This window comes from Grampus griseus (assembly GCF_964374135.1).
Source record: "Grampus griseus genome assembly, chromosome: 4".
In the NCBI taxonomy this organism is placed as follows: domain Eukaryota; kingdom Metazoa; phylum Chordata; class Mammalia; order Artiodactyla; family Delphinidae; genus Grampus; species Grampus griseus.
In genome coordinates, this window is record NC_138997.1 from 13,023,027 (window position 1) to 13,038,655 (window position 15,629).

At 35.9% G+C, this 15,629-nt stretch overlaps 1 protein-coding gene across 1 annotated transcript in view; it reads left to right on the forward strand.

Annotated features, from left to right (window-relative positions):
- PDLIM5 (PDZ and LIM domain 5) overlaps positions 1–15,629 on the forward strand; it is a 211,941-nt gene that overhangs the window by 142,437 nt on the left and 53,875 nt on the right. The window contains exons 8-10 of the mRNA XM_082653030.1: positions 7,379–7,495; positions 9,528–9,668; positions 10,399–10,530. Of these exons, the coding sequence (XP_082509156.1) occupies positions 7,379–7,495; positions 9,528–9,668; positions 10,399–10,530 (390 nt within the window). The remainder of the gene's footprint in view (positions 1–7,378; positions 7,496–9,527; positions 9,669–10,398; positions 10,531–15,629) is intronic.

Genomic DNA, 15,629 nt, shown 5'->3' on the forward strand with positions numbered 1-15,629 from the left:
TGGGACATTGAAGCTGTCTTTGGGTCAGAGGCAGTTATATGAGTGCCTGTTTTTCGCTGATAATATGAGCTAGTTCCTTGACCTGAATCCACAGCTGTGTCTTCTTCCACAAACATTCTCCCTCAGTCTCAGACCTCATAGATGGCAGTGGAGAGTGACAGGCAATTGAGTGAAGAAGTAGTCAGGGGGCAGATCACTTATTGCCTTGTAGGTCGTGTTAAGGGGTTTAGATTCTTACCTCAGTTAAATAGGAAGCCAGATATAGGATTTTAATCATGGAAGTGACATCTGATGTATGGTTTTAAAAGATCACTCTGAATACTATGGAAACTTGATTTTAAGGGAGAAATAATGAAAGCAGGAGGCTAGTTCTGTGTATTTTCTTATTTCAGGCAAGAGTTGGTAGTGGCTTAGGCCATGAAGTTCCTAATAGAGATGCAGAGAATTGGGCGGGTTTATATTTTAGAGGAAGAACAACAGGAGTGTAGGAATCGTGGGTGGGGGAGATTGGTGATGGATAATGGAAAATTGCTGAGTCAGTGAGTTTGGTAAGAATTAATTTGGTTGGTAAGAGTCAGTGAAATTGATGAGTCACTTCAGTACAGTAAAAAAGCTAAGGGCATCAAGAGGTAGAGGAGAGAGTGAGTTAGGAAAAAAGGGGCTTAAAATCCAGATTTTAGACATGTTATACTTGTTGATGAAGAAGCAGAGGTTTTGAATGTTGGAGTGCATGGCTAGTGTATCCCAGGCCTAAGACTTAACTGTAGAGCGATTATCCTTGAAGTGAAGAAGTCAAAGAATTTAGCAGTTGCGTCATTCAGTGATTCAGCATGAGAACATTGAAGTCATCAAGAAAGATTGTTGGACTGGGGTAAAGAGGAAGACAGTGAGCCGGGGGCTCAAGCAAACGGTGGGCGAGGTCGAGACAAGACAGTGACTGGGTGCAGAGTCAGTGGTGTCGTCTGGTGACACAGGCCTCCAAGGACTTGGCATTTTGCAGGATCAAAGATGATTGAGGTGTCAGAAACAGTAATGAGAAGGACATCTATCTCCAGGTTTATAAACATATGTGAAAGAAAAGGGACTTCTGTTTGAAGGAACTACAAGGAAGGTATAGAGTGGTGTAGAGGGTTTGTGAGGGCTGAGAGGGATGGAAAATGGATCAGATTAGGAGATACACAGAACAGTAAAGAAATGAGTTCAGGAGGTGATGGACGACTCAAGGGGTCTGTACTTCTGGTTGTGGCAGGTAGACAGGGATGGAAAGTATGATGGGACTGATCCTCGTGGTCTGTTAGAGGGAAGTGGACACCAGGCTGTAAGCTTCATGAGAGGAGCTTCAGGTGGGCAATATGCCTGGCATAAAGTGGGACTTCAAATATTTTGTTGTTGAATGAATGAGTGGACGCAATGAGTGACTGAATGGGAGAGCTCAGCACGTGTGATCCAGAACATTTAGCCAGAGAGCATGTGGCCCTTGGCTTTTGTTGTCTAACGTTGGAAGGACATTCTCGCTGGGCATGGGGTGCTGTGGTAGCTTTCTCAAGACACGTGGCTTCTCCAAGGACTCACAATGGTGGCTGTTGAACACTAGGCATTCAGACAGATTTATTTATATTTTCAAATTGGTAACAGATTGAACACTGTTGAATAATGCATCCTTTTAATCTGAATTTGGAGAAATACTTTTATCGTATATTAATTCTTTTTGTAATGTTAAGATTACATTACTACTAGAAAATGGCAGATTTTTGCCCTATAGAAGAAGCTGTTCCTAACTAGTAGAAATCACTGAAATCACTAATAGGAATGATCCAGTGATGAAACTGATGATGCACAGCGAGAGGAGCTAAGGTTAGTGGTAAGGACGCTGCTGTTACTGAGGGACTCATACTTTTATCAGGGGATTGTTACAAGTGATTTTTAAGTTGGTGTTACACCTTAAAATCATTATAGTTTATTGGTATTTTTTATAGACATAGTATAAATATATGCTCATTCTTTACCTATCTTATCTTTAGACCCCATACTACATTTTCTCTGAAGAGATCAAGGAATAGTATAGATAACTAAAGAGTTCACATCATATTAAGTCTGGACATTTAATAACGTAAGATCCATTACGGGAAGGCAAGAGCAGAGAAATGCGTGAAGGCTAAGGCGGAGTTTGAAAGGCGCTGAAGAAAATGGGATATAACGACAAAGAGCAAATTCTTTCCGCCTAACAAATAAGTTCCAGTTCCTTCAGGATCTCCCTTTAGGTTTCCCTCTTTTCTTTGCATCGGTAAATTAGAAAGCTCCAAGAGAAGTTTCTCTGAGCCAGTCCTTTTCTTTTGCTCTCACAAAAAATAAACCTCATTTTATTTATTGAGGTGATATTACTATTTACTTCATAATCTTCTTTTAACCTCTGACACTTAGTCCCCTCGTCCCCTCCATGTGCAAATCAAGGAGGCGCCCTCTTGCTGATTTTTATATTCTCTTCAAGATGCCATTTATAATACGTGTAGAATTAGCAGGCTCAAATAATGTTTTTAGGCTGCTAAAGAAACAAAGGCTGTCGGAGTTAATTAGTAAATTTAGCTTGTGATTAAGAGCATCAGAAATTTCCCACTGAGGTTTAGTTTTTTTAATTTTCCAAAGGGGAGATTGTAGTTACAAGTGAACACACTCGCCATATTTATTGTCAGGAAGCCAGTGGAAGATACCCATTTTCCCTGACGGCAAGCAGTTTCCTTGGCTAAAATAAATAGCTTTGCTATACCAGTGAACCCCAAAAGCACAAAATACAACCACGATCCTGGTATATCCCACTTTCTGCTTAGCAGTATTATTCCGTGAATGTTTGCTTTGTGGAAGAGTGAAAATCAACAACAACCTGTTGTCATTTTCCTCCTTTACCTGCTATAAAATACATATTTTAAGATATCTGAATTTCTCTTATTGAAAACCTGCCATGTAGGGATGCAATAAGTCCCTTTCTTTGATTATTTTGTGACATTGCTGTGGAAAGTGACAAAGCACTGAAATTTGTAGCTGGAGACTTGAAGTTTTCATAGTGCAAAGGAAAGTTTCTGCATTCTTTCTCAAGCTTAGCCCTTGGGAAGAATTTATCCTTACGTAGGTTGGATGTCATTCCATCAAAATATGGATGAGCCAAATTAACATTTTGAAATTCTATTACTGATGCTGCGTTTTACCATCCTGCCACCAGGAATAGCCAGTGAAATAGTACTAGAAATAGGCAAGTGTAGAGATAGGGTCAGAGCACAGAAGACGGAAGAAGAGAAGGCGTTGTCAGTTGGGTCCTATGTTGAGACTAAGTGAAATGAGGAATGAACCCCAGAAGACGAAACAGTATGTTTCCACCTGTGTGAGGTATCTACAGTGGTCAGATTCATAGAAACAGAAAGCAGAATGGTGGTTACCAGGAGCTGGGGGAAGGAGGGAAGGGGAGTTGTTATTTAATGGGTATAGAGTTTCAGATTTGCAAGATGAAAAAGTTCTGGAGATCTGTTTCACAACTGTGACTATACTTAACACTACTGAGCTGTACCTTTAAAATTGGTGAAGATGGTAAGTTTTTTTAAATTGAATTATAGTTGATTTACAATGTTGTATTCAAGTTTCAGGTGTACAACAAAGTGATTCAGTTGTACATATTCTTTTTCAGATTGTTTTTCGTTATAGCTAAGATGATAAATTTTATGTTGTGTTTTTTACCACAATAAAAAGAAAATGAAGAATGCAAATTGTCAATTGAATTTAGCCCCAGAGAGGTCACTTGTGACCTCAGCAAGGATATGGCTCTCTAGGGGTTGGGGAGTGAGCCCCAGTGAGGCAGTGGAAGAGGGGCAGGCAGGTGAGGAAATGGAGACTACGTGAGTAAATGGTTATTTCACAGAGTTTGAATGTTAAGGTGAGTTGGAAAATAGAAGCTGAAGGTACTTTTGTTGTTGTTGTTGTTTTAAGAGCATTTTTGAATGGGGATGCTTTCTATAAAGCCTGCAGTGGGGAACTGGAAAAAGTGAGAGAAACAGAGATTGATTAATTGAGGCCCCTGAGAAAAAGGGAGGAGCTAGAGTCCACAGCATAAGGATGTTGCTCTTTGACAGTTGTCAGGACTGGTGGATAGAGAGTTCCTCACGCTGGTCCTGCAGGATGGTCAGGTTGGTAAGTTAATAAGGTGGGCAGCCTCACGCCTGCTTTGCCTGGGCAGATAGCTAACATGGGTCCCCGATTTCCCCACGGAAAAGCGTACAAAGACTCAGTGCGGAGATTATGCCAAGAAAGGCACAACTGCAGAGAGAGATAATGCACAGATAGCTTTTTGTTCATTTTTCCTAAGAAAAGCAGGCCAAAAGGCTGCAAGCCCAACTCTCCCGATATATCTGGGAAGTCTTCATACCTCTCTCTGGTGAGAAATGGAAACTCAAGTAATAGACAAAGCAGAAAGTCTGGCTGCTGTAGAGGTGCTATTAATCAGAGCTTCTTCCAACCCTAAAAAGAATAAATATTAAGGAATGACAATGAGAATAGATATTGATGTCTGTTCCATATTAAATGAGGTAATTTTAGATTTTCTTAAGTCTAGTATTGGCTAAGCAAAGGAATAGGTAATCAGTGTGTGTGTAACACATGGGAAACCTCCCAAGTGCATTTGTTTGGAAACTTGGAGATCTGGCTTTCAAAGGTATCTCATGAATTATATGAACTTTATTCTCAAGTGGCATTCACTTTTCCAATCCACCTAGTTTGTGGAGGTGTTGGAAAACTCAAATTCTCCAATTCACTCTTTTTTCTTACCTGTCCTCATTATATATTATTATATAGGTATTGATAATTCTTTATAACTGTATTTTCTTTTTTCCAAGATACTGATACTTCTTTATATTTTAAAGGACATTTTAAAAGGTATTTTTGGAGTTCTAGTCACTTCTTTGAGGTTGATCTCATATCAATTCTTAAGCAGTAATACCTGTTTCACCTGAATTGGGAAGCAGTCTCTAGAAGGTACAAATATGTTCTGAGAAATACGTGTGTATCGTGAGTGAGTCTGTATTTGAAAACAGTAAGTTTCTTTCATGCATTTATTCAGCAAATACTTGTTGTTTACTGTGTGGTAAGCACTTTGTTATACCAGTGAACATAACTGTCCCTGACCTCGGGGGCTTCTACTCTAGCGAGGGAGTCCAGATTCAAACAAATAAGCACACAAATTGTATAATTGTAATAATAACAAATTCTGTGAAGAAAAAGTACAGGGTAGTATGAAAGTGTATGACGTGGGCAACCTTAAGGTGGGGAATCAGGGAAGCCTCCCTGAGGAGGTGATATTTAAGCTGAGGCCAGAAGGATACTTAAGAATTAGCATAGTAAAGGTGTGGCAGAGAGGTGGGTATAGAAAGTGAGAATAGACTCCACAGAGGCCTTGAGGTGAGAAGAAGTTTGGCCTGTTTAAGAAGAGATGGAAGACCAGTTGGACTGGAGCAAGCCAAAGAGAAAGCTCCATAAGAAAGGCTGGCGAGTAGGGAGCCCAGGATCACAGCTGTCCTTAGAGCAGTGCTGGAAGTATCTAAGAACCAGACAGGATCAGATTTGTGTCTTAAAAGTTCACTCTGGTAGCTGTATGGAAACATTATTCTGTATGACAGGAGGCAGCAAACTTTTCCTGTAAAAAAGCCAGATAGTAAATATAATAAATTTTGTGGGTCATATGGTCTGTTGGAACTACCCAACTCTCCATGTTTTATGAAAGTAGCCGAGACATATGTAAGTGAACAAACCTGGCTCTGTTCTATAAAATTTATTTATGGATGCTGAAATTTCAATTTAATACAGATTTTTATGTGTCGTGAAATATTCTTTTTATTTCTTTAAAACCACTTAAGGAACTTCCCTGGTGGCGCAGTGGTTAAGAATCTGCCTGCCAATGCAGGGGACACGGGTTAGATCCCTGGTCTGGGGAGATCCCACATGCCGCGGAGCAACTAAGCCCGTGCGCCACAACTACTGAGCCTGCGCTCTAGAGCCCACATGCCACAACTGCTGAAGCCCACGAGCCACAACTACTGAAGCCCACGTGCCTAGAGCCCGTGCTCCTCAACAAGAGAAGCCACCACAGTGAGAAGCCCGCACACCGCAACAAAGAGTAGCTCCCGCTCTCCACAACTAGAGAAAGCCCACGCACAGCAACAAAGACCCAATGCAGCCAAAAATAAAAAATAAATTAAATTAATTAATTAAAAAAAAAACACTTAAAAATATGAAAGCCATTCTTAGTTCCCAGGCCATACACAGATAGGAAGCAGGCTGACCTGAGAGCCACAGTTTGCTGACCCCTGTTATAGTACTTATATTTCTTATTTGTTTAACTTTTTTTACTCTGCCTCTTAAATGATGTTTTACTTCTACCTTGACATTTTTCTTAAGTTGTCTACATGTTTTTCAACACTCTGGTAAAGGTATGACCAACGCTAAATAAAAAATGGGAATATAACCCCTTCTTTTCTATTTCTTTATCTTAGTGTTACATTTTCCATTTGAAAATGACATGACTGACCCATTCTATTTTTTTATCCACAGGCTTTTTAAAAAATAATGGGTAATTTTGTGTTTTTCCTGTTTATTTTTTTCTTCCAAAAGTGTTATACTTGGTGCTTTCTTCTTTCAGACCTAACGCTGAATTTTTCATCTTTTCTTTACCTGGTAATAGTTCTAAAATTTAATTCTGGCATTCAAAACAAAAACTGGTAGAGACATCAGAAGAACAAAGTGAATAATATTCAAACAACACAATTGCATGTAAACATTTGTTGTGTGACTAGATAAAATACGTCAAGATAAACAATATCCATATAATATCAGATCTGCAAATACATCATTCTGACTTGAGGGGAGTTCCTAGTTGCTTCTGTGTATTGCACTATTCAGCCCCACAAGATGCTGGAAAGCATAACGTAGTGGAAATTGTACAGATAGACTTGCTTTAAATTCCATCTGAGTCTTACTAGGTATATGATATTGGGCAATGTAATTAATTTCTTGGAGCCTAAGTTTCCCTGAAGCATGCAAAATACATAGTCAGTGATGGAAATTCCCATCCACCTTTCTTCCCCTGTAAGCATGATCTTTCATCACAAGAAAGTCGCCATGTTAAAAAATTAGGGGGAAAAACAGCCCATATTTGGTGATGGTGAGGGTGTTTGGTATTAGTTTTAATCTTATGCAGATATGAAGTTAAAAAAGAATCTAGCAATGTACTAGATTTTTGTACATTGTACAATGAACCAATGTACTTTTAAGGTAGTATACATGATAAATGTCTATACTTTTCATTAATATTTCCTCTGCCTTTATTTTACTTCTGAAAACTCAGGTTTGACAGTTCTCTGGAAGATCTACCTGAGAGTGGACCTCACCCACCTGCAACTCCTCAGGTTTTACATGTTGGTAGCCAAGTAGCCACACTTTCTAAAGTAACTACGTATCCTAGGTAGAGTTTTTTCCTCTTGGTATGTCTAAATTTTAATGCTGGTGGTGAAATTAAAATACTAAAACTGTTTGACTAAAAAAGAAAAAGGGATCATAGATTACAGAACTGACATCACTAAAATATAGACAAAGCTTGGCCTCAGCTTTGGAACACTGCTTTACACCGCTTTTACATTTTTAATTTTTTGTTTAGATTCTAAGTTTTAGTGTCAGGAAATCTGTGCCTTTTGTTTATTCACTGTGATTTGGAAAGTCAGCTTCCTTAAGTTTGACATAAGTCTGCTTTACTGAATTAGAACATTCCCCTCTAAAAAAAGAGTGATAGAGATTATGTGTTCCAGTTGCCCAGATATTCTAAAGGTATTCTGGTTAATTCTTCTTGTGAGATTTTTCTGGACTCTGCTGATACTGAGTATTTTTATATTATTATTTGTGATACAATATGATAAAAGAAATTCATTAGTTTCCTTTTCTTTTTACAGAAGAAGGATAATTTAGCTGATTTATTTTTTTAGCTGACTTTTTTATAGACTTCAGTTTCTCGTTATTATTCACCATTACTTCCCTCAAATAGTAGCCATTGCCTCAAAGATGCAGAGTAATTGAGAAACTCAAAGTTGTGTCACTGATAACTTTATTCTTCCACTTGGCATGACACTCATATTCCCCTGCTCTGCCACTGATAACATCTTTCTTTTCTCTTTCTCAGCCCCCATTCTTTATCTTCTAGCCATTCACAACAGTTAAAACATAGCCATAGAGTTCAGTTAAATTATAGACTTAACAAAAAATTATACTTAATTCTGTGTGTGTGTGTATATATATATATATATTTAATGGCTTGCCACTGTTTTTTAAATTTGTCTTCTAATGGTTTGTAAAATTGTAGCCAGTGGAACTAGGAATAATGGATTATCAGATTCTTCTGACAGGGAGAAGAGACTTATGTCAACCCTCACAGTTTTAGACATCTGAGCTCTCATTAGCCTGGGTTGAGTTTGGTACATAATTACTTTGTTTTGGAGGTGGCCATTGTCACCAAATTTTGGAAAAGGTGATCGTAGTGTAGTGAGGATGTTCATTAAGAAGTTGCACTCATAAATGAAGGAGACACAGATTTCACCCCATGCATTTTAGACTTTCTTTTTACTTAATAAAAAAGAAATTCTCAAATTCCAATTTGATAACCAGACTTGAAAATCATTACAGTCCTAATGATGGAGTGTTAAGTCCTGTCTAGGTGTACGACCTTTTCTAAAAGACCAAAGGAAACTAATTATTATTTTAAGTAATAAGAATTCTGAAGATAAAATTTCATACCAGCATTTTTGAATCTTTACAGGGCTAACTGAAAATAGAAATGCAGCGTGTCCGCAGAGAAGGTGATCTTTTAGTCATATTCACTGTAATTACTGTTTATTTTACAAAGGTGCTTGCCATCCCCAAATAGTTTTACTCTCAGTATTTTAAAGTTATTTCTTGTCCATATTAATACATATTGCTGCTTTTGAATAGGCAGCTGGTTGTACCTGCTTCTCTTGAAAACACAAGTCTCATTAAAATGTGAGGCTCTGGGTGTATATCATCTCTAAGGTAAAACTCTTTATGTAGAGACTTTTTTGAAAAAATTAACATAACCTTCCTCCTTTCTCTGCTTACGGAAATTCACACTTCATGTTTGGATTTAGTTTCTACTTAGTTGTTGACAAATCAGTCTTCAAATGTGTGTTGTTATACTGATTTCATTATAAATAGGATTAGAGACAGTGAACTTAAAAACATTCAAAGAAAGTTTGTATGTTCAGAACATCAGTTTTACGGAGGATTATGTATCAGATTTGAATTTCTGAAAGAAATCCTAGCAACAGTAAATAAAGGACCCAAGCTCCTTTTACACTTGTGACATGTCACACCTTTATAAAATCTAAATATTAATATAGCATGGCTGCTATCTTATCTTTATTATGCTACCTCTTCTCACTTTCCTTTTTGTTCTTCTCCTCTGTTTTTCTTTCTCTACTGATCAATTTAAGCAGCTCCACAAGAAATGTGGCGACAAGTTCTTTGGAAGGGTCTCGAAACTTGCCTACCTTGTCTTCTCCTGCTAGATATAGTGCTGCCGTTCTGAGCAGCGCAGCCGCTACTGTGTCTGCTGTTCTTGCTGCAAAAACCAGGTAGAACTACGTGTACAATGTGCGTCTCATGTGAACCCAGCACTTTTCACTGTCTTACAACTCACCTCCGAGAAAACTTACCCATTTGAAATAGTCACAGCCCTATTGTGAGATCTTAATTGTATTGGGGACATTTTTTCTAGGTTGCAGATATATCCCACAGTGTTTATTACTGATTTTTCTTTAAATTATCCTTTTATCTCTTTTCATTACCACCATTTATCTATGATAGTTCTCAGTTGTGTGGATTGTTGCATTTTGTGTGCCTTATTATCATTTTTAATCTTTATATCTGAAACAGAACCAATTATAAATAGGTATTTTAAGTTTCTGTTGGTTTTACCTTCTCCTACTAACTGGTTATGTTTGAGGTTGATCTAAAGCCTAACTATTCTAATATCCCTTTCTCCTATAAAAATAGTAAAAACCTTTTTATTGTTGTGGGGTTTTGTTTTTACATAAGTTATAGTAGTCTTCATAGCTTTAAATGCTTTCCAAAAGATTGCCTTGATCAGTTTTGGTGAAAATTTAATCAATTCTGTATTAATGAGTAGAATAACATAATAGACTTTTCTCTTCGTCCTCTTTCCACATCTTTGTTCTCTCTGTCTCTGTCCCTATCTCTCTCTTTCTCTGGAAATGTTTCAAATCATAAACTGTAAAAACTACATACTTTCTGCACTTGGTAGTGTGATTTTTCAACTTAAAACTCTTTCTGAATGCTCACCAGGCTCTCCAGTCCTGAAAAATATCACTCACTCCTGGATGCACTTTGCATCAGCCCTGTTTCCAAGCCTTTAGCTTTTTCATATCTCCAGCCCTCGAGGAAATCAACTGACTCTGTCCATGTTAAGAAAACCAGGTACTGGGAGAGCGGATGTCACAAGGGGTGGTTTGCTGTGGAAGGTACTGCTTTCTCTAACGCTGAAGTGTCATATTAACAGCCCAGATGAGAAAATCCTAGAGCTCATTTGTGTCCAGTTTTAAATTAACCGTAATTTCAATGCAGTGGTAATGCACAAGCATGTTATTTTGTATGATTATTAACTTGCCTTTTAATCCTTTGTGACATCTTTTATTAGCACATTTGATATTTGGTATGAAATTACGAGTAATAGTACAAGTATTTAACTTAGAGTAGAACCCTGTTTTTTATTGCATGGATGTTGCTATATGAGAAGAGTTAAATGTTTAATAAAACATACCTTTATACCTTTTGAAAAAATGAAAAAGAATAATAAAATAATTGGTTTTGATTGGCTACTATCTTATAGCTCGTAGATATGAAGGTTTTATGTGGGCAAACAACTTAATTTTCTCCATATCTGGGAAATACTGAAACACAAAAATGAATTTTTCTCCTAAACTTAACAATTATGCTAAAATTATTAGGTATAACATAAAAATAAAAATATCTTAAGTATTTACTAAAGGTATAATCTTAATGAAATGACTATATTATTTCTGACAGAACATAAAATTAATGACAGAGGGTACAACTATGACTATAATTCGTAAAAGCATGATATGACACAGGCTGCCTGTTGATCATGTGTTTGTGTCCTACCCACTGTTATGGATATTCTCATTATACTTAATTACAAGCATACCTCGGAGATATGGGTTTGGTTCCAAACCATTGCAATAAGGTAAATAATGCAATAAAGTGAGTCACAAATTTTTTGGTTTCCCAGTACATTTATATAAAAGTTATGTTCACACTATATTGTATTCTGTTAAGTGTGCAATAGCATTATGTCTAAAGTTAATGTATATATCTTAATTTAAAAATACTTTATTGCTTAAAAATGCTAACCATCATCTGAGCCTTCAGTGAGTCATAATCTTTTTGCAGTAGTAACATGAAAGATCACTGATCACCAATCACCATTAACAAATGTAATAATAATGAAAAAGTTTGAAATATTGTAAGGATTACCAAATTATGGCATAGAGACACTAAGTTAGCAGCAAATGCTTTTAGAAAAATGATGCCAATAGACTTGCTTGTTGCAGGGTTGCCACAAACCTTCAAGTTGTTAAAAAAAAAACAATGCAATGTGTGCAAAGCACAGTAAAGTGCAATAAAATGAGGTGTCCCTGTATAATTCTAGATTACTTTTAAGGGAGATTAAAACAGGGGGACAAACAGCAAAATGTACAAGAGGTCATTGTACATTTTGCTCCAAGAAAAAATATACCCGAAATTATTTTATACTTGTGGAATTGTGATTGTTAAATGAGCAGAAATATTACATTGTCAGGGCTAAGTCTGTACAAAGACAGGTTACTAACTACCCTTGGAATAAAAGGTTCCTTTGAGAACCTAATGGAATGCTCTAAGCATTGATTGACATTAAATGGAGATGGGATGGGGAAAGATGCTGATTATGAGAAAATACTCCCTTTCTCCATTAGTACCATGCTCATTCAGCTTTTCGCTTTATATTCCAGTAAGTTATTTTGTTCTCCCTGTTTTAACAGAAAAAGAACAACATAAAAATCCTGGCATACCTTGTTTGATTGGAGAATTTTAATGCTTTTCATTTATCATTGTAAAACTGAGGACAGTTTTATAACTTTTTTGTATGTAGTTGTTACATGTAAGGCAATCTGTAAGCAGGAAAATTTACTCTAAAAGAAATGAATCCTAGATAGTTTTTCCTTCAAGTCAGGTGTCTTATTGTTTAAATAAACTTTTTGTTTTTGAAAAAAAGGTATGCCTGTACTTATGGACTAACTGAATATTTATCCATGCACCCACTTCTAGAGGAAGTGTTAGTAGTCATTTACATTACTTTTTATTAACAGCAATAGGCACAAACTAAATATGTTTCGATATTTGGGAAAGGAAAATGGTTCTCAACAAGGTAAGCTAGTTGGCATTCTGCAAAGCTGGAGTGCAGGGTTTCCTGAGGAGACCTTGCCACTTCAGTGAGAGGAGTACCAAAAGAGCAGTTGGGTTAATGTCAGAGGTATTTTATCTCTGATGTTTGCTTTTGTATAACAGTAATCTTTAAAATAAAATTATAATAAAGTGTAGTATAATACCAGAATTGTGCCTTTCTATTATAGTATATTTAACATGTTGAATTTTGATACAAAACGTCTAACTTAAAGAATTTTGCTTAGGAAAATACAAAAAATTTTCTTGTAAATAGGATTCTGGAACAAAGGAGACTCATGACTGCTCTATACATCTAGGTCCTTTCATAGAGTTCTGACAGGAGAATTCTATTGAAATTAAAAGTTGTTTATAATTATGACCTTCCAAAAATACTCCTTTTCTACTACTTCAGAATCTATGTATATCAATTTTTGTAAAACTTTAGCTAAAAACTGTGTAGTTTAAACACTGATAATTAAACTTGCAATGTACAGCTGGCTTTTTAAAAAACATTTAAATGTGTAATTAGAATAAAAGTTACCTCCAGATTATTCTTTGAACAGATTTTCCTTTGAAAATAGACTTGAACTTTCCAACTGTTCCCAATCTGCAGCTGAAATTGATTTGTTGTAATAGTTAAACAAATGTGGGAAAAGAATGTAAACTCAAGATAAATCAGGTTGCTGACACTGAAAGTTAACTTCTCTTAGTTTTTCTTTTGTCCTCATTAGCTCAGTTTTGAAAAGAAACCTTTGCTCTGTCAGTATGTTTTTCTCCATTTTCAGTTTTTTGAATATGAAACAGAATCTTTAGTATTCTTGAGATGGAAGTCATATTAATTTAACATTTTATTTCAGTGCTTGTTTATTTGGCAGACTAGTGAAAATAACCATATTTGATTGTTAGCTTCTGTGGTATTAGCCAACAGTATTTACGGATTTGCTCTGATTTCCTCACTAGAATCTTTCAGAAAGCATTTTAATTTTGTTTAGAATTTAGGTATACCTTAAACAATTTAAATTTAGAAAAAATATATGTGAGTCATTACTTCAGAAATAAGATACCAATCTAAGTATTCATGACATATTATATTAATAAATTAGTCATCAATTTGAAATATTTTGCTGTTAGTGATTACTGATAACATTTTCTTCCCAAATATAAAATTACATAGCCAGTGGCTTTACTAATTTTTTAATCTTTAGTATACGATACCTAATGTTTATGTATTTTCTTTAAATAGTAGCTAACAGTTAAAAATTAGAAAAAAAGACATGGGATTTTTAGAGACCTATACATCATATATTCCAATATGTGATTGTCTAGATAAAACCTAATATCTTCCCATTACTACATTAAATATTTTAAGTTGATAGAGCTCTGTTTCCCCAGAGATTAACTTTACTGACCAATCCTGAATATAAATGTAAATGGAAGAACTTTCTTGCTTATAACTTAGATTTTTATAAATTCTTTATAATCTGCACACTCTTTGTATCTGAAGAGTACTGTTTAAGATGTAAACATCTTAGGCCTTTTGGGAGAGAATATATACAAGACTATGTACAAAGGATACAATAAAAAAATGAAAACTTTTTTTGCTTATGAATTATAGTCCATGGGAATTTTAAGAAATATTGTGTTATTTAAAATTGAGGAAGCAGGATTGTGCCTGGTCTCAAAATCCTGGACCAGAACTATCTACAAACTACATTTAGAAGCAGAATTATTAGTACAGATGGAGGATGTTTATTTGATGAATGTATGTATTCCTGGATATCCTAGCTAGATATTACAAGATAATAGCGTTTCTTGAGCATATACTCTGCTCAGCACTGTGCTCAATACCTTACATGTGTTACATGTATTATCTCTACTGCCATACAGTAGGTCCTAGTTGTTTATTTTATATGTAGTAGTGTGTATCTGTTAATCCCAAACTCCTAATTTATCCCCCCTGCCCTTTTCCCCTTTGTTAACCATAAGTTTGTTTTCTATGTCTGTGTAGTCTATTTCTGTTTTGTAAATAAATTCATTTGCATCTTTTTTTTAGATTCCACACAAGTGATAGCATATGATATTTGCCCCTCTCTGTCTGACTTACTTCACTTAGTATGATAATCTCTAGGTCTATTTTTGTTGCTGCAAATGGCATTTTTTCATTCTTTAAAAATTTTTATTTTATATTGGAGTACAGTTGATTAACAATGTGGTAGTTTCAGGTGTACAGCAAAGTGATTCAGTTATACAAATACATGTATCTATTCTTTTTCAAATTCTTTTCCCATTTAGGTTATTACAGAGTATTGAGCACCATTCCCTGTGCTATGCAGTAGGTCCTTGTTGGTTATCTGTTTTTAAATATAGCAGTGTGTACATGTCAATCCCAAACTCCCTATCTATCCCTCCCCCAACACACATCCCCCATCGTAACTGTAAGTTCGTTCTCTAAGTCAGTGAGTCTGTTTCTGTTTTGTAAATAAGTTCATTTGCATCTTTTTTTAGATTCCACATATAAGTGTTATCATATATTTGTATTTCTTTGTCTGACTTACTTCACTTAGCATGATAATCTCCAGGTACATCCATGTTGCCGCAAATGGCAGTATTTCATTCTTTTTATGGCTGAGTAGTATTCCAATGTGTGTGTGTATGTATGTATGTATACGCCACCTATTTTATCTATTCATCTGTCGATGGACACGTAGGTGTCTTCTATGTCTTGGCTATTGTAAATAGTGCTGCTATGAACATTGGGGTGCACGTATCTTTAGAGTTTTCGTCTTTTCCAGATATATGCCCAGGAGTGAGATTGCTGGGTCATATGGTAACTGTTTGTAGGAGCCTCCATACTGTTCTCCGTAGTGGCTGCTCCAATTTACATTCCTACCAACAGTGCAGGAGTGTTCCTAAAAGTATGTTAACCTCATTTTACAAATGAGGAAATTTACCAAGTTTAAGTAACATATCAAGGTCACAATAAATGCACCAACCTCAAATAGTTTATAATGTAGTAGAGGAGCCAAGATACATAAAGAAGTTACTATTAATGAAGAAAAACTGTAGCTATTACA